At 40.3% G+C, this 25,535-nt stretch overlaps 1 protein-coding gene across 5 annotated transcripts in view; it reads right to left on the bottom strand.

Annotated features, from left to right (window-relative positions):
• Positions 1–9,515, bottom strand: part of LOC126473785 (atrophin-1) — a 192,923-nt gene extending 183,408 nt beyond the window's left edge. For 2 of the 5 annotated variants that reach the window (XM_050101054.1, XM_050101055.1), the window contains exons 1-3: positions 8,416–8,501; positions 7,906–8,046; positions 5,593–5,788 (exon numbers count right to left, since the gene is read on the bottom strand). In XM_050101054.1, the coding sequence (XP_049957011.1) occupies positions 5,593–5,788; positions 7,906–7,950 (241 nt within the window). In that variant the 5' untranslated portion in view covers positions 7,951–8,046; positions 8,416–8,501. Of the gene's footprint in view, positions 1–5,592; positions 5,789–7,905; positions 8,047–8,415; positions 8,502–9,113; positions 9,323–9,430 lie in introns of those variants that run through there. The other 3 variants (XM_050101057.1, XM_050101056.1, XM_050101058.1) reach the window with 3 other exon arrangements.
• Positions 9,516–25,535: the final 16,020 nt, after the last annotated feature.

The following is a 25,535-nucleotide window of genomic DNA, read 5'->3' as shown; positions in this document are numbered from 1 at the left end:
GACATGTAAATAAAATAATACTGAACTGTAACCAAGATAGGAAACGAAAATAGAAAAACTTTTACGAAATGGAGTTAACATGAAAACAAAGTGTGGGTAGCTTTTTAAACTCAAACAATACGAAAAATTCTAAATGATCTTTTAACTAACTGTAATTTCACAAATTTTATTTTAATCATGCCACTTTTTACGAGAAAACCAATATGTCTACCCGAAGGCAACATAAATATGTGGATTGAACACAATCTTGAGTAGCTTGGAAGGATTAATAGCAGTTTAAAGCGGAAAGCAGCTCTACGAGGTCTGTTACTTAAAAGTATATTCCCTCCCAGGGGACACCGCCTTATCGTAGGCACCTTCAGTGTCGGACAGGAGGGTTTGCATGCTTTGATGAGGCCAAGAGTTGTGCCAGTGGTAGCGTAGTTACTCGCAGGGTCATCCAAGCTGGAGTGGTCTCGTCTGAGGAGCCACATGAAGTGTCCCACACCATAGGGTAGGGGGACTCTACGGGCTAGATCGTCAACCCCTCTAGGGGAGCTAACCCCAAAATGAAAGCCTGGTCCTCTAGGTTGGGAGTTGAGCACAGGATTGATACCCCAGCCATGTAAAAAATCTATTATTGTGAATAATTCTACGACGAATGCCGGACTGCCCCTACCAAGACAAACTGCACTAGTAAATAGGAATATGGATTTATCAGTACTTAAATTTGGAACATGGAACATGTGTATGATGCTGCAAACAGGAGCAATGAATAGAGTTGCAGAAGATATGCTAAGGATCATTACCTAATAAGAGCCAAAATGAGAAACTTACCATGGCTGCCAAACAAAGTAGTACTAGGGTAAAGAAATAGAATACAGAACAACTGAAAGATAGGTCTATTGTTCACGAGTATCACATCAGATTGAGGCATGAGTTACAAACTAAAGATGGTGGAGATGATACTGACAAAGGTTGGAAATCTATTAAAGATGCCATTAGGATGACAGCACATGAAATACTGGGGAAACAAGGAGACTGAGGAATGAAGACTGATATGATGATGAATGTAGACAGGCAGTGGAATAGAAGAAGGAAGCAAGGCTGAAATGCCTGCAGTGGAATATTAGATCAAATCAGTCATTATATAATGGAAAGCGAATAGAGGCAGCAAGAGTGTGTAGAAGAAAAAAAAGGGAGGGCATGAAGGAAAAGATAGAGTTGGAACACCACTACCAGAAAACTGAAGAAGGAACTCAAGAACGTAGAACGAAAATAAAAGCTTGTAAGGACAAAGAGAGAAATGTTCTGACAAATAAACAAAATGTTCTGGATAAATGGAGAGGATACTTCATGGGAATTTTGGAGGGCAATCCTATCAGGAATGAGCAGCCACTCTATTATGTCTCAGATCCAGAAATAGAGGAACCAACATTAGAGGAAGTATGGAAGATAGTTTAGTGTCTAAAAAATACAAAGCACCAGGAACTGATAAAATAACTGCAGAACTGCTAAAAAATGGGAACTTATCTTCACAAGTGGATCCACAAACTTATTAAGTTGATATGGAATCAGGAAAGAATGACAGAAGAAAGGACCTTAGGTGTAATTCAACCAATAGACAAGAAAGGAGGCAAGACCTGCTGTTCAAATTACCAAGAAATTACCCGGCTAAATGTAACCTTCAAGATCTTCTCTAGTATTATCTACAACAGATTAGCACCATAGAGCATCAGTGTGGATTTTTGCTTAATACGTCACAACAGACCAGATATTTGTGTTGAAGCAAATACCTGAAAAGGCATATGAGTGTAACATGGAGCTTCATAACCTCTACATAGACTTCAAGCAGGCCTTTGATAGTCTCGATAGAGCGCAAATGCTAAATGATTTGCTGCTGCTTCATTTACCATCAAAGTATGTCTCATTTATTCAAGCAACATTGGCTGCTTCCAAGGTTGCAGTGTGAGTGGATGGAGAACTGAGCAATTGGTTTAGCATTAGTAAAGGAGTCAGAATGGGACGCACTCTCAACAATACTTTTCAATCTGACTCTTGAAACAGCCATGCGGGAAGCTTCAGATATCTGGTTACATAGGCACAAAGTCGACTCAGATATGCGCATATTAGTAGAAGTGTATCACTAGAGAGGAGAATATCCAAGCTGAAAGCAGTCACAGAACCTAGAGGCCTTTCTATAAATGAAACAAAGACCAAGTACATTAACTTCACAAGGAAGGGAAATAATACAGCAGACTATTTCAATTTTGAACATGTGTAGAACTTTGACTATTTGGGCTCTAATATTAACAGCATATATTCCATATCTACTGAAATAAAACTGCACATCCTAAGTGGTAATACATGCTTCCACACGTATAAGAAATTGTTGGCCACTAGGTTATTAAATAGGCAGCTGAAGCTGCAACTGTATAAGGTCATGATCAGACCAGTTGTAAGCTATGGATGCAAATCTTTGATGCTAATGGGTGTTGATGAGCAGCAGCAGCACCTCACGATATTTGAACGTAGAGTGCTGAGCATGATATATGGGGAAGTTCAGGATAATAACAGCTTCTGGAGATCTAGGACAAATACTGAGCTGGACCACCTCATACAAGGAGCTGACATCATAAGAATTATAAAAAGTAGAACAGCAGCCTGGCTTGGGCATGTCCTCAGGGTGGATACTGGAAGAACAACAAAAAATATTTTTTAATGGAGGCCAACCAGAAGAAGACAGAGAGGAAGGCCACAAAAACGGTGGAGAGATGATGTGGAAGAAGATATAAAATATATCTGAGTCCAAGGATGGCAGAGAACCATACTGGAGAGGGCAGAATGGAGGAAACTACTTGATGAGGCTAAAACCCACACAGGATTGTAATGCCAGGAGGAGCATGAGGAGGTACATTAATTTCAAAGGCTCTCAAGATATTGTAACATAGATTCGATTTGCCTAATGGAAATCTTCACAAAGTATTTGATAATTCTGAATGTCATTCAATATATGATAAGCAATCCGTAGTGTCTTTTGCCATATCCAGCTTTATCTATGTGCCCATTTAACTGCTACAGCTTCACCCAACTGTCCACTGAAACTCAACATTCTAAAAAGTATTTCTGTATTCCCTACTACTGTTCAACAGTTGGGTCTGGTCATTTTAGTGCCAAACAGGAAGGAGTTTAATGAAGTCTGGGACTGCACACCATCTACTAATCACAATGGAAGCTGTGTCACATTGTGCATAAAAAGTGATGAGAAGGGGGGGGGGGGGGGGGGGGGGGGTAGGACCTTTCATTTCTGAAATGATCTTCAATTTCTGCTTCTTCTGTAAAATATCATCTATCGAAAGTACAACTACAAAGAAAAAAGAAGGAAGGGAGGAGGCAAACTTTTGGGTTTAACATCCTATCACAAGGGAAAGTCACAATTTTTTCTACATATAACAACAAATAAGATGCTTTGTAACCATCTAAAACCCATCTGCGTACGATATAACTGATTGGTAGGGTTGGTGGCCTGACGGCTTTTCTTCGATCCTAACCCAGCGCTGTTTTCCTTTGTTGTTATTTTCTTTTGCATCACTATACTCAATGTCCATCCTCCTTTCTCTTCTTTCCTGTGTTTCTCCTGTCGCCTACAAACCGCACTGCACACTACTTACGAGCACACTGTATCCAACATCCCGGCCGCACACAAAAGATGGATACAAGACTATGCTGATTGTTTGTGCAGCGTCTTATGTCCCACATTACTTCCACAAATAACTTAATCCTACACTTTCCAACTAATCACACTCCCTGCGTCAATCTCCCGTACCTTACCGGTGCCACACAATCCTACAAACCCCTCCCCACTCTTTCTCCATTCTATCTCAGTTTTCACGCACTAATTCCACCTCATCCAGTCACATATATAATTTTTCTCCTCCACTTCAATCCTTGTCACAGTATATAGTAATCGACAGAAAATCTTCAAGCAAAACTCAAAGTGATATTCGGCATTCCCCAAGGAGGTGTTTTTATAGGTCCTCTGCTGTTCCTAATCTAAACAAACAATTTATGAGATAATGTGAGCAGTCCTCTAACAATTTTTGCATATGATGATGTCATTTACCATCTTATAAAGTCTTCATAGGATCAAAACCTACTACAAAATGACTTAGGAACAAGGTCTGTATGGTGCAAAAAGTGGCAATTGGCCCTAAATAATGAAAAGTTTGAGGTCTTCCATATTATTACTAAAAGTAATCCATTAAATTTTGGTTACATGATAAATCACACAAATTTAAATACTGTCAATTCGACTAAATACCTAGGAATTACAATTACAAAAAGACAAATTGGAACAGTCACACAGATAATGTTGTGGGAAATACAAACCATAAACTGTATTTCACTGGGAGAATACTTACAAGATGTAAACAGGTTTACTAAAGAGACTGCCTATGCTACATTTGTTCATCTTCTGCTAGATTACTGGTGTGAGATATGGGATCCTTACCAGATAGGATTGACAGACGACATTGAATAAAGTACAGAGGAGAGTAGCTTTTTTGTATTATCATGAAATAGGGGAGACGTGTCACTGACATGATAAGCAAATTGGGACGGCAATCATTAAATAAACGTGGTTTGCATTGCAGTGAGATCTTTTCATGAAATTTCAATCACCTACTTTCTCCTTTGAAATGTAGAATTATTTTATTGTTGCCAACCTACACAGAGGGAAATGACTGTAATAAAATAATAAAATCTGAGCTCGAAAGATTTAAGTTTTTAATTTTTTCTGTGCACTGGTAATAATGGAATGGTAGAAATATAGTCTGAAGGTAGTTTGAAGAACCCTCCACCAGGCACATAAGTGTGAACTGCAGAGTATTGATGTAGGTGTAGTCACACTTATCAGCATCCATGAAACTATCAATGTCATTAACCTTTTCCTGTGAGGTACAAATTTTTCATGGAGTCAACTCTTCCTTAATTTCTTCTCTATAAAATTCGGTTGTTCAATTTTTGTTTTTAACCAGTACTGGGATCAGTTTAGCTGCCTATAACAAAGCTTTACTTATATTCCTACTAACTTGGTATTGTATTAATGGACAGCATAAGTATTTCTTCAACTGATCAGACATTAAATAATTATTTAAGCTTCCATTCTACTGAAATGAGGAAAGTAGAAAAACACACTACTGATGTAGAGTATTCATATTTATTCATATGATTCAGCAACCCTGATCACGATCTCTCTCATTATTCCAAGTGAATGGTAGGATGAACACTACTGTTAGACCATGGAAGATACCTTCAGTATTTCTGACCCTGTATTTTCACTTTGGCATTCTACAGCTCAGCATCTGGATGTAACTGTTGCATGCTACAAATCAGTAATGGCACATTCTACAATCATTTTGAAGTCTGCATCTGGCATCCAATTGTCTTACATGTTTGGTTGTCAAATCTTATACATTCCTTCCAAAAATACATGTAACAGTAGAAGGCACTTCAAAGAAAAGCTTGCAGAAAACATGCAGTGGTGCCTTAGTATGAAACAGAACTATGAAAGTATGTCAATTTGTAAACACAGGCAGGAATTTTTTTACGTACCAGAAAACAGTTGAGCAAGTTCACTCTCAGTTGTATTGCCAGAGATGCCCCCAACAAATATACGATTTGGAACAAGGGTACCATACTTGGGAGCATTGTTTGCAGCAGCAGTAGTTTGCTGAGAGCCATGACTAGCATTGACAGGGGAGGACGGCGAAGACGAGCCTGGAGAGCCTTCAGGAGGACTTGCAGATGACTGTAATGAGGAAAAAGGCTAAGATACTACAGATAAAAACCACAGAAATACAGTTTGTTTATTTTCATAATCTAAGTCCACTAAAGCAGTCTTACACGTTCTGTAAAATTAGAAGATGAAATAACACCAGTACTTACCTTCAGGATGCAAAATTCCAAGTACTACTGACAGACATTTAACAACAGGGAAAATAATTACCTACATTTTGGAACCATTAGCTCAGTGAGGATAAAGGAGAAGGTCATGGATAGTTGGGAAGGAGGAGCAAGCCACTCAAACCTCCTGTTGAGTGGGACCCCACCTATTGCGACCTCTTAAGACACCTGTGTGTCTACTACATACTTTTTTTTCCCTACAGTGAACATGTTTCAGACCAAAGATTTTCAATAATTGAGGGAATAAAATAAAAGTATTAGAACCTACACTAGTTAGTTGATCTTGTCTCACAAAGAGGTGCATTTATGCTTCAATTAAATAACTTTTTGGCCAATATTTCAGGTGGTCAAGTGGAAGCGGCCAGGCTCATTGAGTGCCACATGTTCCCTGTGTTGGCCATTACGTAGATACATACAGAGTCTTGCCAAGTGAGGCTGACTGAAGGCAGTAATACTGCACCCCACCACTAATCTGTCAAAGATTTTTTAAGATAACAGATTTCATGCTAAGGCAAGGCACTGTATTCGTTAATGTACTGAAGGTGTGGGAAAGAGCAGCAGTCAAGATGAGAGATGCAAAGCAGACAAAGGAAAAGAATGAACAAAAACAAAACAGGGGACCTATCCTTACTAGGAGACAAATACTCATAGCTTTTAGGTGATGATAATGCACTAATATAGGTTCTCATACCATCATTTTAATATGGCAACTGTTTAAAATGAATTTTGGACCACAAAACATATCACACAAAAAGTAAGTTTCTAGTGAAGCCACAGGTGCATGTAAATGGCATATTTCAGTAATTTCTTCATATACATTAGGAAGAATGAAATTCTACCATGTAATATCACATGCAACAACTTTAAAAATTACACATTATAAATTTAGTTATCACTACATTTTAAAACTATTTATTAGTTACAAATATCTAGATATAAAATTATTCTTCTAAACTCTACCACAGAAAAGGAAGACTTTAGGAAAGAAACCAGAAATAAAAACTGTAGCTGAGGTTTGCCAAAGGATAGGGAAAAACTGGATACAGATAAGGAGGAAGAAGTAAAATGGCAGTGGGAAAAAAAAAAAAATATCCCAGTTGACATCCTCTGCAAAGCACTGTAACTCAGAATTATATGTGCTTTACAATATAACCAATAAATAGCATACTTTGGGAGATACAATGTGACACAATGTGAAAAAAATTCACTGGTGGGGAAAAAATGACTTAGTAGCAGCTAAGAACAAGCAGAGTGTGAAATTCCAACAGAAGCATAAGAACTGCAGAAGTAGAAGTCACAAATGATTATAAACGAACAATGATGGGATTGCAGAAAGTTGCTTTGCCTTGATAACTACATGATGTACAATTATGTGGAATGTATACAAATTCTGAAAATGAGATTAGTAAGTACATACAATATGGGTGTGGGCATCAGGAAAAGATACGGTGGGGCGTGAGAAATTTATCACACCATTTCTTTCATTCTAGGTCATTGCAAAGACCTCATACAAATAAATTCATAATAAAGCAGGTATAAATTAGTTATTGTAAGATAGAGTTCTTAAATGAGTTGTAAACTTCCAATCAGAGAAACAACAATACCATTGAAATGTGGCTTGAATGTGATTAGCATCCAATTTCAAAACAAATCTGTAGTATGTTAAGGAGACTTTGCCTTTATTGATAAGGCAATTGTTCTGCAACTGCATTACAAATTCCAGTATACATACATTTGTAGAAATAAAGACAGATGTGTAGCATAACATGCAGAAATCAATCGATTTCTAAATAAGCAGACTGCTACAGAAAATTGACTGCCAATGGCCTCCAGGCAGCACCGTTTCCAAAATACTGAACATGAAAGATACTGTGATTTTCTGCAACAACTGTATAATTTAGCATACTTTAACATCAAATTGCTTCTTCAAAAACAAAATGTAGGTTTACTGTGTATGCATACCTCAATTTTTAAACGGTAGCATGCAAATCTCTCCCCTTTCAACATTTTCTGCCAATAGAACACTCAGGCAGTATTCAGTAATGACACTTTCTGCAAAACTGGCTAAAATGTTTCACCATTTATCTTGGAATAAGGCTATATCTGGAACCACACCATACATATTACTACAGCCAGATTCATTAAGAAATATAAACAAAAACGATGAGTTAATTATACTGGGCAGTGCAGCTAGTTATTTTTCATATTACAAAATTTAAAAAGTAAGAGGGGAGTTATGTAATACGTGCCCCTACACTTGTTACTATTACTACCATACACAAAGAACTCATGTAAACGTACCTTTAAATTACAGGAAATTACATTTCATGATTACCACCACGAAAATATGAACGATTCCAGAAAACATAATTACTACATGAAGAACGTGAAAAATGATTAACCACGAGTGTTTCTATAAAACAAGTGTTTTGCTTATGAAAACACGCCCTCTTTTTATAAACTTATACTGACCTTATTCTTCTTAAAATGTAATGTCGCCATGACTAAATGCGACAAGGTGCGTTATTCTACTCGGCTGATACAACTAGCCAGGAAAGCTGTGAAATGTAATATACAGAAATCAAGTCAGATCTGTCAGACACTGACCTACTTAGCGTTATGTTAACATAAGCAGATACATTCAAATTATAAAAGGTAATTGACAGTCAAGCTGTTAATCTGCAGCAGGTTTAAACTGGTTTTACGAAATTTCATGCTTTACTTTTTAGTTAAAACTCTTCAGTAGAAAGCAGAATTATGTGAGCGCGGAATGATAGCTTTTATTTCATTGTCTATTAATGAAAAATTATTTACCAAAATGAATGAATGAGAAACTATCATCGTACTGTAAACAATACTCCATGCCAAATGCAATTCTATGGTTGAATAATACAAACCATGCTGGGTTTTGTAGAGCATGCATTTTACACATGACAGTATTTATACAGGTTTCCTCACCTCTCTGAAGATTATTTTCCTTTCTGACTGGTACTAAACACATGCGCTTAATACACAAGGCGTGCGTCTTGTAAACATTACACGTTAATCTCCCTTCAGCAGACGACCGAGACATAATAATTCGTATATCATCCCCTTCTATTCAGTTTATAGTTTAATCTTCGTTTAGCTATTGTACATTTCCGCCTTGTATCTTAGACTTTTCAACTTACCATGGGCGGTATTCGGGCCACAGCAAACAGCACCTCAAATTCCCCAACCTAATTCCTGTTTGGACGAACCCCTTCTGCTGTCACCAAACAGCGACGTTCTCACGTAAGATGGCAGACCGCGTAGAGTCTAAAAACGGATCTAACAAAAAAAATGTAGCTAACGCCCGACAGCAAAACAGACTGATATAAATCCTTAAATATGCTGTCACGTGCAACTTTTAAATTAATAATTGTATTATTTTTTAAAAAAACAAACCCAACTAAAACAAAACCAAACTACTATAACTTTTACAGAACTAATCAAACAACATACTAACGCACAACAATGACGAACTTCAATTTTCATCCGCACATTTACCACAGGAAAATATGTCTCAGAAGTTTAATCGCAAAAGGCCTCCATACTTGTTTCCGTACCTGCTGCTGGGAGCTCTAGATTTCGTGCAACATTCAAAATCTGAAAATCTATTTGCATCATCTGTGAAATGTAGTATGCACCATCTTCTTTCTTTAGCGGCGCTGGTTTTAAAAACAGGCAGTTGACTGGAAGTGTCAGTGAAATATTATTCTCACAGTCAGCAACTTCATTTTTATAGATTTATGACATGGCGAAAAGGACGTCAAATGTGAAGTTTAAAGCGGTTAAGATAATATTAATAACATCATGTTATCGAAATATATATGTTTTTTTTTTTTCTACTGACTGGTTTGATGCGGCCCGCCACGAATTCCTTTCCTGTGCTAACCTCTTCATCTCAGAGTAGCACTTGCAACCTACGTCCTCAATTATTTGCTTGACGTATTCCAATCTCTGTCTATACAAATTGTTTATCCTAAGGGAAATTAGTCACATTGGAATAAGGATAGCGCACAGCAACTTTTCCCTAAATTCATCTGATGACATTAATTGCCAGACATTACTAAATTTTAGGGGGGGGGGGGGGGGGGGGAGGGAGCACAGAAGGAAAACTGGAGACGAAATCTGAAGCTCCATGCAATAGCTTCAACAATGAAAATGTTCTATAGGCATTGATAGAGTAACGATGAAGTGAAGTGGTTGAAGCAATTGCCTCGTCGCTCTGGAGGAGAAGGTTCAAATCTCCGTTACAGACAGAAGGAGCGGGGCTCAAATTTCCGACCTGTCGTCCTCACTTGCATTTTCTGTGGTTTTGCCTAAATCGATTAAGGTAAATGCCAGGATGATTACTTGGAAAATGACACTGCCGACATTCCCCCATCCTTGTCCAAACCGAGCTTTTTCTCTAACACAGATCGTTAAACCCTAATCTCCCTTTCTTCCTTACTCTCAAACCATAAGCATCGATCTCAGGCATAACTCACACCCTTGACGAAGAAAGAAAATGTTAGCTGGCTGAACCTACGTTAGAAAAGCGGACTCTTTCTGTAATTTAGAATTCGGAATTAAAATTGAGGACATTGTATTCAGTATTCACACAAGGACTATTAATTACTCATTAGCAATGGAAAAATATTAAAATGAGCTCAATTTACCACCACAAATACTTTTTGCTTAATAATTTGTGGGAATCCTTTCTGTACTAGCATCCGTTGAATGTAGTGATCTAGAAACCACAGACAAACATTGACAGTTCTCATAAAAACAGCGTCTAATATAGTTACTTCCAAACAGATCCAGAGTACTACAGTAGCAATATTTACATTGAGGACTACTGACTGTTCGCTTATTGTTGACCCCCGACCTTTACGGAAGTAACAAGGTTTCCTAAAGGCTTATTAAAGTATATTCGTAGTCAAATGCAGTGCGTACTTCTGGTAATGAACTTGAATATAAAGTAAGCTTGTTGTAACATTGTTAAATGACATAATGTTCGCAGTTTCTGGGTACAGTACGAAATTTACCGATAAGAATCGATCATATCACAAGATGCAGGCAAGCGCCGTAACTTCGGCGCAGACTTTTCACAATCTCTTATTCTATCATTCAGTTTTGCCACATTTGTCACAAAATTTATAGTTGAACTAATAAGTGTCAAAATTTCGGACATTTTAACAAATTTTTAAATTTCTTTCGGTCGCAAATTTCAGGACCCAAGAAGACAGTATATGCTCGGAAAAATCCGGATGTATGGTAGCCCTCAAGCTACCCATGGGGGTATCCTAACCATCAATGCCACAGAACTTCATTTTTCGCCAGTTTGTGTGAAGCATGGCACAATATAAAACGTTTTCATAACTTTTTGTGTTCATTTTATCGTCGATTAAAACTAGTGTCTTAGCCCAAATCAACAAAAACAGTCCCAGATAATCACTCTCTGCAGAAGTACATTATAGTGATAACACATGCAGGGTGTTTCAAACAGGACTTTACAACATTGAAAATTCATATAAATTAATTCATAGTACCTACAGAGGTGACTGTAGTGTCTATTTGTAGGGAAATACATCAAGTTTTCTCTCGCGTAGTTCGTTAGTGCCGAATCGTACCGAAAGGAGCGCTAGCGGCAGTTGAGTTAAAGATGGGTGCTTTCTCTGGACCAGAGCGTGCTAGCTGTGTATTTTGTTTTGCAGAATCGAAATCGGTGACGACAGTTCAGCGTAATTAATTCATCAAGGATATAGTGTTTGTACCTCCTGTGCCGGCTTCTCTACCTAAACGTAGAGCAAGTATTTACACCGCTGAGCAAGTTACACCTGCAATGGTACAGCGAGTTTCGGAAGAAATTGACTTCTGATGGGATGTGTGCAGGATAACCAACGGAAGCCACATACATCTTTAGTTTAAGGTAAAAAAGCTTGATCTGTTTGCCTATAAAATAACACTAAACCCAACTCTATATCTTCTTTCAATAAACTTTACAACTTTTGAAAGCAGTAGGCTATGTGCTGACAAAATTGTAAAGCTCTGTTTGAAACACCCTGTATAAGTAAATACCGTTATTGTAGCCAGGCATCTGTGACATCTATACATCCTCATCTGGTTGGTTGGTTGGTTTGGGGAAGGAGACCAGACAGCGTGGTCATCGGTCTCATCGGATTAGGGAAGGATAGGGAAGGAAGGCGGCCGTGCCCTTTCAGAGGAACCATCCCGGCATTTGCCTGGAGTGATTTAGGGAAATCACGGAAAACCTAAATCAGGATGGCCGGTCCTCATCTGGTTCCACATCATGTTCTCACTACTATACAAAAACTTCTTCCACTGCTTAAGAGAGAAGTGATAGCTTTATTTGTACCACCACTGTAAGTGCCATTGTGAAGGAAACCAACAATGTTGGCTTCAAAGGAACTGTCTCGACATTTGCCCGAAGTGATATAGGGAAACGATGGAAAATCTAAATTTAGGAATGCAGGTACGTATATGTGATTAGCGCATACTGATTTTTGGTGTTGTGCTTACATTGTTGTCGAGGATGAAAGAAAGTTGATACAAGATATGTGTGTATAGTATAGTCTCATATTTTTGTTATATGACAATGAGAGAGGGTAGATGTTTAAATTCAGTGTCAGCACATAGCCTACTGCTTTCAAAAGTACCATGTAAGTTTCAAGTCCCCATACTACAGATGTATCACCACAAACAGTGTTAAATGTTCTTACTACACAAGGCAATGCAGAGAGTTTTCGAATTTAACCCATGACATTGGTTCAACATCAGGAGATCAGGGAATGTATATGCCAATATCCCTCCACCAACACGTCATCCAAAAACGATGACGAAACCACCAGAATTCGAACAGGTAGATATCTGACTCAAGTGCTACAACATACATATGCGTTAAGCCTCGTTTACACTGGAGCAACATCTTGCAACATTGTGGCATGCAACAGTGCTGCATATTACATGACACACTTTGTCGCATGATTCATGTGGCACAGCCAACACTGTGCATCGTGTCGCAAGCTGCCGCAGTGTGCTGCAGCTAACTCCCAAACTGAGTGGTTTCATGTGAGACAGACATTTTCTGTGTGGCAGTGATAAATTCGAAAATATGGAATGATCGAACAAGAATTATTTAGCATTCATAGAGGACTACAGACAAGCTGAGATTCCCCAGAATGTGCGTGAAAATAATTATAAAAATAATGTAGTGAAAAGAGACGTTATATGAAATCTCACTTCAAAATATGAAATTGATGAGGATGCTGTGAGGAAGAAGATAAAAAATCTGAGACGTGTATTTCATTGGGAATACATGTGTGTGACAAAAAAAAAAAAGAAAAAGAAAGACCGCTCAGTGGGTAATACGGAAAGAAAATCGTTTGCATACGAACCATTAAAATTCATCTTAGATGTGGCAGAACCACACACAGGAATGGAAAGCTCAATTGAAAGTGTCTTGATTTCTATGATTATTCATGTTTCTTAACTGAGTACTATAGTATACCAATCCATGGCAACAAACTTATCAATAAGTGTAATGTAAAATAGGAAATTTTATTCTGTTTTTAGGATGTCCCATTTTTAAAAAAAAATGTTGTAATGAATAGGCTATATATGGTACTTTCTGTCAAATGCCTTTGAATATGTATGTAATCAATAGATATAAGCAGTAATTTCTAAATAAGTTTTACTACAGTGGACCACACAAATAAGTTTGTAGGAACAAAGTAACAAAAAAATATTGAGTTCATCCAGATAATTCTATTTATTTACATAAATGAATACACATTGTAATATGAATATAATTAATATATATTGATGCAGGATGATGCCACCGAGTGAGGTGGCGCAGTGGTTAGCACACTGGACTCGCATTTGGGAGGACGACGGTTCAATCCCGTCTCCGGCCATCCTGACTTCTCAGGTGAAGTGCAGTAGATACTATTTGGAATCTGCAAATGGTGAAATATGATTTTTCTTTGATTGTGTTGGTGTTCTAAAGTTGCTTTCTGTTGATAACAAATCGAGATCTCTTGTATGTGGGTATTGTAATTTGCCTACGTCATTTGTGACCACAAGACCAAAGCAGTCGATGAACAGAAAGTATGGCCGCGTTTTGCGATATTTTTTAGTAGTCATGGAAGATGTGGCAAAATTGTTGCTTACAGTTGACAAGGAGATCCAGCAGCTGCAGCGGGAGATTGAAGTTCTGGAATTCTCTACACAGAGGAGTGATGACAGTTAAATTACAGTGAACGTACCAGTTGCAGTGATATCTTCAATGTCCATCTTACTAGTGTCATCTGCACTGTGGTTACTGTTAAGGGTCCCTCCGTTTTCGTCTCTGCAACCTGAGATCGGTTTGCAATTTTAGAAGGTTTTTTGCTCAACTGGAGCTCACAGAGGACCAGAAGTAATTTATGTTAGCGGTCAGTAATTTAGATCAGAGAGCAACCGCTGTAGTTACGGATATTATCCTGCAACATTCACACCGACGGACCTACCACGGTCTCAAGATGGCGTAGATCGCTCATTGCATGAAGTCACTCAAACAAATACTTAAGCAGGGGCAGTATCACGAGCGAAGAAGTGACAGAACCCCATTCGAATTCAGAGGCATTTACCGGCTGTGGTTGAAGTTAGTGTGATCTCTGAAGAGTTGGTGCTACACATCTGGCAACAGCAACTGCCTGCACTGGTGCAATTAACCCTGAAGCACATGAGGGGCAACCATTGAAAGAAAATGTTGTGGGTAAATGATTGCACACATAGAATGTTAGACTCGACAGTTGTAGCGGCTGTAGCACCAGCAGGTACTGATGCCACACATAAAAGTCAGGCATCATGGACGTCAACAAAACATACGCATCGTTGTGTAACGGTGTCATTTCGGCGAGCAATGAGGAGGACCAGATCTTGTCAGCAGTAGTGCAAAGACAGCATCAGCACATTTTGTTAGTGCAGGTTGCTTACATCAGGGGCAAGTATGCACTCAGGGGCAAACCTACTGTTCTCTTTTGATTGACAGTTTATGACCTCCTGGTGATAATCCTTCCTTTTCATTGACAGATACTTAGCCTATAGTTCCCCCATATGCTCCTCTCCTGCTCCTCCTCCAAACCGTGCAGGAAACCTCTAACCCCCCCCCCTCTCCCCCTCCCCCTCATTGACATAGGCACACTTTCAAGCCTGAGTTATTCGTTTAGCCCCCTCCCACTCTATCAAATTGATTGACTACTTATTTAAATTTATCAATTAATTAAACCCTCCACCTCTAGTAAACTCCTGCACTATCCTCCCCTCTTCCCCTCCCCTACCTAGAAACTGGCGGCTCTGTGCTGGGATGAAGGATCTCACAATAAGAAAATCAGCTACATAGCAGAAAAATATATTGTTTATTTATTAAAAAAAATCAGTTTGCAGGGGTTGGATTTATCTTGGTCATCATTCTCTGCTGTTTGGGAAGATGCAGGTATTGTAAAGAAATAATTAAATAGATCGTTTTTTTATTCTGCTCATGCAAGGAATACTGTCATGAAACAGCCATCACACATAATTACACTGTCAAAAGTCGCTCAATCATGAAGCACGCACTGTCCATAATCCCATCTCGCCACCCATGCTGACTGCCCCAGATGCACATCCCAGAGCCAGAGTCGGCTGCTGGGCCACGCCACACCAGCGAGAGCCTGAGAAGCAACGGTGTGCTCAGGGTCCACGACTGACAGACCAGATGTCACACTAATCCCTGAATAAAAGCACCCTTGAAAATCCTGTCGAAACACATGCTCTTTCTCTATTTCTCCTCACGTTCTGTTGGGCCTGCTTGTGCCGTCGGTCACAGTCAGACCAAATCGCAAACAAAACAGTGGTTGCCTGGTAAACACCTGCAGAATACTGACGCATGTGACGAACTCCTTCCTTCCAAGGCAAACGGCTGATTGGGAACCATTCCAGAAATACTGCTGAAGTCAATAAATAATTAATTTCCAGTCGTGATCGTGATGTAGGGGATATAAGGCGAGCACGACAGCTCACCGCTCCGAGTCGCAATTAGTCTCTGGAAGCAGAAGACCCATGAAGCATTGCCAGCAGTCGAGATCTTCATCTGCCTCTCCATCGCAAAGAAGCATAGATGTAAGTACTATTTACCTGTTGTTGCTACTATTACTGCACGTAGCAGTTCCCTTTCTTTGTTCAATTCTATTTACATCATTCTCTGTGGATTCTTGTTGTTTCTTCTTTTCCTTTTCTTTGTCTAGCGACCCCTAGGGTGTCTGAACCAGCAGCAGCCACCATCACCTCATCAGGACTTGCAGTGAACTCTGGCCTGTCAGGATCAGCAGCAGTAGTAGCACCATGGGATCCTGTCGTGCACATAACTCACTTGCTGGACCAGGACAACAAGCTGCTACTGTCTATTCCACTCACTGATTTAGACACCCAGCAAGTCCCCGACTCTCAGAAGAACTGTGCTGGGGGCCCTACACCACACAGTGCGCGTCAGTACTGGTCTCTATGAACCATCCCAGAACATTCCAGTGTTACTGCAAGGACAGAGTGTTGATATGGTAGATGAGAAGGTGCCGATTCCCCCCAGTGCTCTACTGTTTTTCACTTCAACTTATAATTTAACAGCTAGTGGTTCAAAGCGCTTAAAAATGTGTGTGAATTCCTAAGGGACCCAACTGCAGAGGTCGTCGGTCCCTATACTTACACACTACTTAAATTAACTTATGCTAAGAACAACACACACACCCATGCCTGAGGGAGGACTTTAACCTCCAACAGGAGGGGCCACACAATCCGTGACATGGTGCCTCAAACCACATGGTCACTCTGTGCAGCTCAAAGCGCTTAAATATTGGTGTAGAAGCGTCAGTGTACACTGATTGGCGTGTTGTGTTACAAATTGAAAATACATTGAGAAATGTTAAAGTACAATTCACATAGTTGGAATGGGATGAACTGTGTCATGCAGAACATTGCATCAACGAACAGATGACCTCTGCGTATTCTCCATCTCTGGACGTTTACTGTGTTGGTCTGACACTTTCTATAACATCATTGTACGATAGCGTGACACTTATGGTAAGATCTGGAGATCGATCTATTTATCTGCAACACTCCACTGTTACAAACTTGTTTGGTCTGCCCTTGTACTGGAAAGACTGAACCGTGGGCTGCCTTGTGTTCAAACTGTCTATAAAGACATTGTGAGCTATCTCCGTACGTATAGTGTGCATGCAGATCATATAGAACAGTACATCAATATGGTGTCAAAAGAAGAAGCCAAAGAAACTCCCATCAGTTTGAGAGAAATACATGATGAATTTGTTGCATACAGTTAACAGTTATTCAGTAAATACCATAAAAAATGAATCAGTTGTTTTTGTTGTTGTTGCTGATGTGAAGCAGCCTACGTATCATTGTTGAAATGTAAGTAAAATAAATATAACCGCAAATCTCTGTTGCTTTCCTTATTTAACTACCCCGTCATTATTTTATGTAAGATGATTGCTCTATGGTGGTTACATATATTATTTTTATTATTACAAGTGTTCATTTTTTCTGTAAAAGTCTGTTGCACACCAAAACCCGTCATAGTCAGTATCTTGGCCGGGTCAATGAAGCACCAGAACTTTTCTGTTGGTGACTGGTCCTGTGAAGAGGCAAAAGAAGACCTAAAGAAGAATTATAAGAAGAAGAATGGAATATTCCTTCCTGATAATATACGAGAAATTATTGTAGGTCCATCCAATTATGGCAAGACTAATGTCCTCATGACGCTGCTAACAAATGTAGATGGAGTCCGATTTGAACATCTTTCCGTGTTTTCAAAAACACTTTCAGCCCAAATATCAGCTATTACAGGAGATATTGCACAGTGTAACAGGCATTACATACATGAAATTCAGTGAGAGCCGTAATATCCCTCACCTGAAAAAGTAAAGTCAAATACTGTATTCATATTTGATGATGTTGCTGTGCAAGCTTCTTCATCTCCCAGTACCTACTGCAACCTACATCCTTCTGAATCTGCTTAGTGTATTCATCTCTTGGTCTCCCTCTACGATTTTTACCCTCCACGCTGCCCTCCAATACTAAATTGGTGATCCCTTGATGCCTCAGAACATATCTTACCAACCGATCCCTTCTTCCAGTCAAGTTGTGCCACAAATTTCTCTTCTCCCCAATTCTATTCAGTACCTCCTCATTAGTTATGTGATCTACCCATCTAATCTTCAGCATTCTTCTGTAGCACCACATTTCGAAAGCTTCTATTCTTTTCTTGTGCAAACTATTTAACGTCCATGTTTCACTTGCATACATGGCTACACTCCATACAAATACTTTCAGAAACGACTTCCTGATATTTAAATCTATACTTGATGTTAACAAATTTCTCTTATTCAGAAACTCTTTTCTTGGCATTGCCAGTCTACATTTTATATCCACTCTACATCGACCATCATAAGCTATTTTGCTCCCCAAATAGCAAAACTCATCTACTACTTTAAGTGTCTCATTTCCTAATCTAATTACCTCACCATCACCTGATTTAATTCGACTACATTCCATTATCCTCGTCTTACTTTTGTTGCTGTTCATCTTATATCCTCCGTTCAAGACACTATCCATTCCGTTCAACTGCTCTTCCTGGTCCTTTGCTGTCTATGACAATTACAATGTCATCGACAGACCTCAAAGTTTTTAATTCTTCTCCATGTATTTTAATTCCTACTCCGAATTTGTCTTTTGTTTCCTTTTCTGCTTGCTTAATATACAGACTGAATAACACTGGGGATAGACTACAACCCTGTCTCACTCACTTCACAGCCACTGCTTCCCTTTCATGCCCCTCGACTCTTATAACTGCCATCTGGTTTCTGTAAAAGTTGTAAATAGCCTTTTGCTCCCTGTATTTGACCCCTGCCACCTACAGAATTTCAAAGAGAGTATTCCAGTCAACATTGTCGAAAGCTTTCTCTAAGTCTACAAATGCTAAAAAACGTAAGTTTGCCTTTCCTTAATCTATCTTCTAAGATATATTGTAGGGTAAGTATTGCCTCACGTGTTCCAACATTTCTACGGAATCCAAACTGATCTTCCCTGAGGTCGGCTTCTACCAGTTTTTCCATTTGTCTGTACAGAATTCGTGTTAGTATTTTGCAGCTGTGGCTTATTAAACTGATAGCTGGTAATTTTCACATCTGTCAACACCTGCTTTTTTGAGATTGGAATTATTACATTCTTCTTGAAGTCTGAGGGTATTTCGCCTGTCTCATACATCTTGCTCACCAGATGGTAGAGTTTTGTCAGGGCTGGCTCTCCCAAGGCTATCAGTAATTCTAATGGAATGTTGTCTACTCCTGGGCCCTTGTTTCAACGTAGGTCTTTCAGTGCTCTGTCAAACTCTTCACACAGTATCATATCTCCCATTTCATCTTCATCTACGTCCTCTTCCTTTTCCATAATATTATCCTCAAGTATATCGCCCTTGTATAGACCCTCTATATACTCCTTCCTTTTTCTGCTTTCCCATGGGGACTGGTGACCTTAGCAGTTAAGTCCCATAATATTTCACACACATTTGATCTTTTTTTTTTTTTTTTGCTTTCCCATCTTTGCTTAGAACTGGGTTTCCATCTGAGCTCTTATTACTCATACAGGTGGTTCTCTTTTCTCCAAAGGTTTCTTCTATTTTTCCTGTAGGCAGTATCTATCTTACCCCTAGTGATATATGCCTCTACATTCTTACATTTGTCCCCAAGCCATCCCTGCTTAGCCATTTTGCACTTCCTGTCGATCTAATTTTTGAGACGTTTGTATTCCGTTTTGCCTGTTTCATTTACCGCATTTTTATATTTTCTCCTTTCATCAATTACATTCAATATCTCTTCTGTTAGCCAAGGACTTCTACTAGCCCTCGTATTTTTACCTACTTGATCCTCTGCTAACTTCACTATTTCATCTCTCAAAGCTACCCATTCTTCTTCTACTGTATCTTTTTCCCCAGTTCTTGTCAGTCATTCCCTAATGCTCTCTCTGAAACTCACTACAACCTCTGGTTCTTTCAGTTTATCCAGCTCCCATCTCTTTAAATTCCCACATTTTTTCAGTTTCTTTAGTTTTAATCTACAGTTCATAACCAATAGATTGTGGGCAGAGTCCACTTCTGCCCCTGGAAATGTCTTACAGTTTAAAACGTGGTTCCTAAACCTCTGTCTTACCATATAAAATCTATCTGAAATCCAGTGTCTCCAGGTCTCTTCCATGTATAGAACCTTCGTTCATGATTCTTGAACCAAGTGTTAGCTATGATTAAGTTATGCTCTGTGCAGAATTCTACTAGGCAGCTTCCTCGTTCATTCATTCCCCCCCCCCCCCCCCCCATTCCATATTACCTACTATGTTTCCTTCTCTCCCTTTTCCTACTATCGAATTCCAGTCACCCATAACTATTAAATTTTCGTCTCCTTTTACTATCTGAATAATTACTTTTATCTCATCATACCTTTCATCAATCTCTTTGTTATCTGCAGACCTAGTTGGCATATAAACTTGTACTACTGTAGTAGGTGTGGGCTTCATGTCCATCTTGGATACAATAATGCGTTCACTATGCTGTTTGTAGTAGCTTACCCGTGCTGCTATTTTTTTTTATTCATTATTAAACATACTCCTGCAGTACCCCTATTTGATTTTTTATTCATAACTGTGTATTCACTTGACCAGAAGTCGTGTTCCTTCTGCCACCAAACTTCACTAATTCCCACTATATCTGACTTTAATCTATCCAATTCCAGTTTTAAATTTTTTAACCTACCTGCCTGATTAAGGGTCTGATATTCCACACTCCGATATGTAGAACGCTGGTTTTGTTTCTCCTAATAATGACGTCCTTCTGAGTAGTCCCCTCCTGGAGATCTGAATGGGGGACTATTTTACCTCTGGAATATTTTGCCCAAGAGGACGCCATCAACATTTAACCATACAGTAAAGCTGCATGCCCTTGGGACAAATTACAGCTGTAGCTTCCCCTTGCTTTCAGCCATTTGCAGTACCAGCACAGCAAGGCCGTTTTGGTTAATGTTACAAGGCCAGATCAGTCAATCGTCCAGACTGTTGCCCCTGCAACTACTGACATTGCTGCTGCCCCTCTTCAGGAACCACACGTTTGTCTGGCCTCTCAACAGATACCTTTCCGTTGTGGTTGCACCTACAGTACAGCTATCTGTATTGCTGAGGCACGCAAGCCTCCCCACCGACGGCAAGGCCCATGGTTCATGGAGGGGGGGGGGGGGGGGACGATCATCCATATTACTCGTACACGCAAATTACTTACCACCAGTTGATTTGGGGACTGGTGAATGGAGTATTTCATTAACTGGACTGGAGACGTACAACAGCATCCCAAATATCACCGAGACTAACAACAAACTGTGTCTGGATATTAATGGCGAAAAGACATTGTGGAAATATAACCTGATGTATACGATATCTACGATTGAAACGAAGTCTTAAAACAATCTGCAAACATCAATACACTTAAATCTGAAACAAGGACTGTGAATGCAACGACTGTTTTCAAGCAGTTAGGTTCAATAGGCCGCCTACTGGCCTTCACAAAAGGACAGGTTTTCAAGAAGGGTCCTAGTAAATTTTACAAGTCAGATTAGACTATGAACATACTGCCTGTCACCATAATCCAAGTGGAGTGTAAAAGTGCAATGAACTCCTGCCTCAACGACAGTCTGATTCATAATATTTACGGTTTTTCCCTTCAGTTGCAACAGAGTATGAAATCGTTGAGACTCCCACCAATGCAATATACCCTCCAGTAACAGTTCAAACCTTGAACTATTTGGAGTTGCGTGTTGTGGACCAGAATAATCAACTTGTCGTTTTCGTGGTGAGGAAATAATCATAAGATTACATCTAAGGCAGGATAGGAGTACGGTATAAACCAGAGCACGTAATCCAAAACACGTCACTTTGCTGCTGAACTGCAAAGGGATAACACATGCGAACTATGAGTTTCTTAAATCAGTTAGCTTCAAACTTTGCAATGACGTACTCAGTCAATAGAAGCAGTCCATTAGAGTATGATGAGCGAATTATATGTCAGGAATACTTCTAGCACAAACCTTACATTTCAGCCACATTTAACAAGAATGATGAAATTAAGATTGTCATCCAGCACCACGATGCATTGACGCTTCCATGCAAGAGTTTCATATATTTGGAGGGATTATTCAAGAAAACCGATGGCAGCGCTACACTGGGATTCAGGATTACACGTAATGCTTTAGCATTCCTGTTTCAAGAGATATGCTATGAACTCAATTGGTCTGAGAACAACCATACCCACAATGTTGGCATAAATCAATCCCTAAAACAAACGTCTCTACATTAACCACGGATTTGAATGGTTTAGAAAATGGAGGATGGTTTATAGACGATCCAACTGATAGAACGGTTGCAGAGTATAAACTATTTACTGCATGCATACCTCTAAAAATGTTTATGAGCTACTTTGAGGGCACGAGACAGATTATTATGAATGCTAAACAAGAATTCATTCTGGTACGGAGTGCGACGGATAATAACTCATACATTCAAGGAGCTCAAGAGGAGAGTATGATCACAATCAGTAAGATAGTAGGGAAAATGCCTCACATAAGTGTATCAGACGAGGAGCATTTCAAGGTTTTAAAAGCTCTGAATTCCAGTACATATCTATCAGTAATATTTCGCTCATGGGAGGTTTTCAAGTACCTAGTGCTACCGACTGCAAGCAGACAAACATGGGCTATGAAAACCTCTTTGTATCGGGGGACGTGTAGATTCATCATACATGCATTTCAGACTGACAGAAGAGAGAATATAGTAGATGATTCCACTGTATTCGACAACTGCAGGTTAACTAATGTCACAGTCTACCTGCATTCAGAATTCTACCCATATGACAACTTACACCTGCAGTGGGATGAAAATGTATACAATCTAACATATGACATGTATGTGAGGTTTTGTTCTTCTTACTATGGAATTACTGAAGAAGAAGGAAGGTGTCTACTCTGTCCACGTAAATTCAAGGAGCTATCGCCGATCATTGTAATAGACAGCTCGTAATAGAACGAGATAATTGAGTCTGGACCTATAGATGTACGAACTTAATTTGAATCTTCGACAAATTGCCAGAACTCACTGCAGCGTATGCTCTAGTTATACATGACTGTGTGATCAACTACTGCCTGCTCACCAGTGTTGTGCAACGAGCTGTATAAAAGAACTGGTACTCCACCTTACCTAGAGCATTCCACAGTGGCATCTCAAGGTGTGAACATCACTGCAGATGGTGATAAGCGTAGACTCTTCATATTTACAGATGTTGCATTCGTAGTGTACACAGAAGATGCAGGAATAACAGAGACATTCTCAACAAGCATTGCAGCACTGAGGTCTTCCAAGAATGTGAAGTGCACTAAAACATGGAAGAGCGCAAAGTGGTTAACACATTTCTACCATGGAATTTACTGGAATAATCCTGGCATACCCTATAAAGATATGGTGACGTCGCTTCAATTATTCGACCACACGGATCCCATCATCTATGTGAAGGGGAAGGAGAAGAACTCATGGATGCATCGAATCTTCAAGTTTTCTACTATTCAAGACCTGGAATTCTAAGGATGTCCTGCTCTCCATCGACTCAGGAGGAAGAAGATGTGCGAATTTTTTTTAAATATATCTACACTCCTGGAAATGGAAAAAAGAACACATTGACACCGGTGTGTCAGACCCGCCATACTTGCTCCGGACACTGCGAGAGGGCTGTACAAGCAATGATCACACGCACGGCACAGCGGACACACCAGGAACCGCGGTGTTGGCCGTCGAATGGCGCTAGCTGCGCAGCATTTGTGCACCGCCGCCGTCAGTGTCAGCCAGTTTGCCGTGGCATACGGAGCTCCATCGCAGTCTTTAACACTGGTAGCATGCCGCGACAGCGTGGACGTGAATCGTATGTGCAGTTGACGGACTTTGAGCGAGGGTGTATAGTGGGCATGCGGGAGGCCGGGTGGACGTACCGCCGAATTGCTCAACACGTGGGGCGTGAGGTCTCCACAGTACATCGATGTTGTCGCCAGTGGTCGGCGGAAGGTGCACGTGCCCGTCGACCTGGGACCGGACCGCAGCGACGCACGGATGCACGCCAAGACCGTAGGATTCTACGCAGTGCCGTAGGGGACCGCACCGCCACTTCCCAGCAAATTCGGGACACTGTTGCTCCTGGGGTATCGGCGAGGACCATTCGCAACCGTCTCCATGAAGCTGGGCTACGGTCCCGCACACCGTTAGGCCGTCTGCCGCTCACGCCCCAACATCGTGCAGCCCGCCTCCAGTGGTGTCGCGACAGGCGTGAATGGAGGGACTAATGGAGACGTGTCGTCTTCAGCGATGAGAGTCGCTTCTGCCTTGGTGCCAATGATGGTCGTATGCGTGTTTGGCGGCGTGCAGGTGAGCGCCACAATCAGGACTGCATACGACTGAGGCACACAGGGCCAACACCCGGCATCATGGTGTGGGGAGCGATCTCCTACACTGGCTGTACACCACTGGTGATCGTCGAGGGGACACTGAATAGTGCACGGTACATCCAAACCGTCATCGAACCCATCGTTCTACCATTCCTAGACTGGCAACGGAACTTGCTGTTCCAACAGGACAATGCACGTCCGCATGTATCCCGTGCCACCCAACGTGCTCTACAAGGTGTAAGTCAACTACCCTGGCCAGCAAGATCTCCGGATCTGTCCCCCATTGAGCATGTTTGGGACTGGATGAAGTGTCGTCTCACGCGGTCTGCACGTCCAGCACGAACGCTGGTCCAACTGAGGCGCCAGGTGGAAATGGCATGGCAAGCCGTTCCACAGGACTACATCCAGCATCTCTACGATCGTCTCCATGGGAGAATAGCAGCCTGCATTGCTGCGAAAGGTGGATATCAACTGTACTAGTGCCGACATTGTGCATGCTCTTTTGCCTGTGTCTATGTGCCTGTGGTTCTGTCAGTGTGATCATGTGATGTATCTGACCCCAGGAATGTGTCAATAAAGTTTCCCCTTCCTGGGACAATGAATTCACGGTGTTCTTATTTCAATTTCCAGGAGTGTATATTACAATACAGTGCTCTTGAGGTGCAATTTCACTCTGCTATTCTAATGCAGAGATACTTTTAACTTACACCCTACAACAGCAGCACTGGTCAAGAACATTTTTTACAATTTTTTTCGAGCAGCACTGGAATTTTTTACAAATGTACACTAAAAACTAATGCAGAGATATTTTTGCCACAACTAAGTTCCACAGTCCCAGTAGCATATCTTTTACAATAATCCTGCTGGACTGTGTATACTTAGAATCTAATTTCAACAGTCCCAATAGCACAGGTTTATACAGTAATAATGATTCTGAAGGACTGTATACACTTAAAAACTAATCTGACTTGGATGGCTAGCTGCAGGTGAAAAACTTAAAAACTACTCTATTTA

The sequence above is a fragment of the Schistocerca serialis genome, chromosome 4 (assembly GCF_023864345.2).
Source record: "Schistocerca serialis cubense isolate TAMUIC-IGC-003099 chromosome 4, iqSchSeri2.2, whole genome shotgun sequence".
In the NCBI taxonomy this organism is placed as follows: Eukaryota; Metazoa; Arthropoda; class Insecta; order Orthoptera; family Acrididae; genus Schistocerca; species Schistocerca serialis.
The sequence above is the reverse complement of the archived record's forward strand: the minus strand, read 5'-3'. Positions and strand labels throughout refer to the sequence as shown.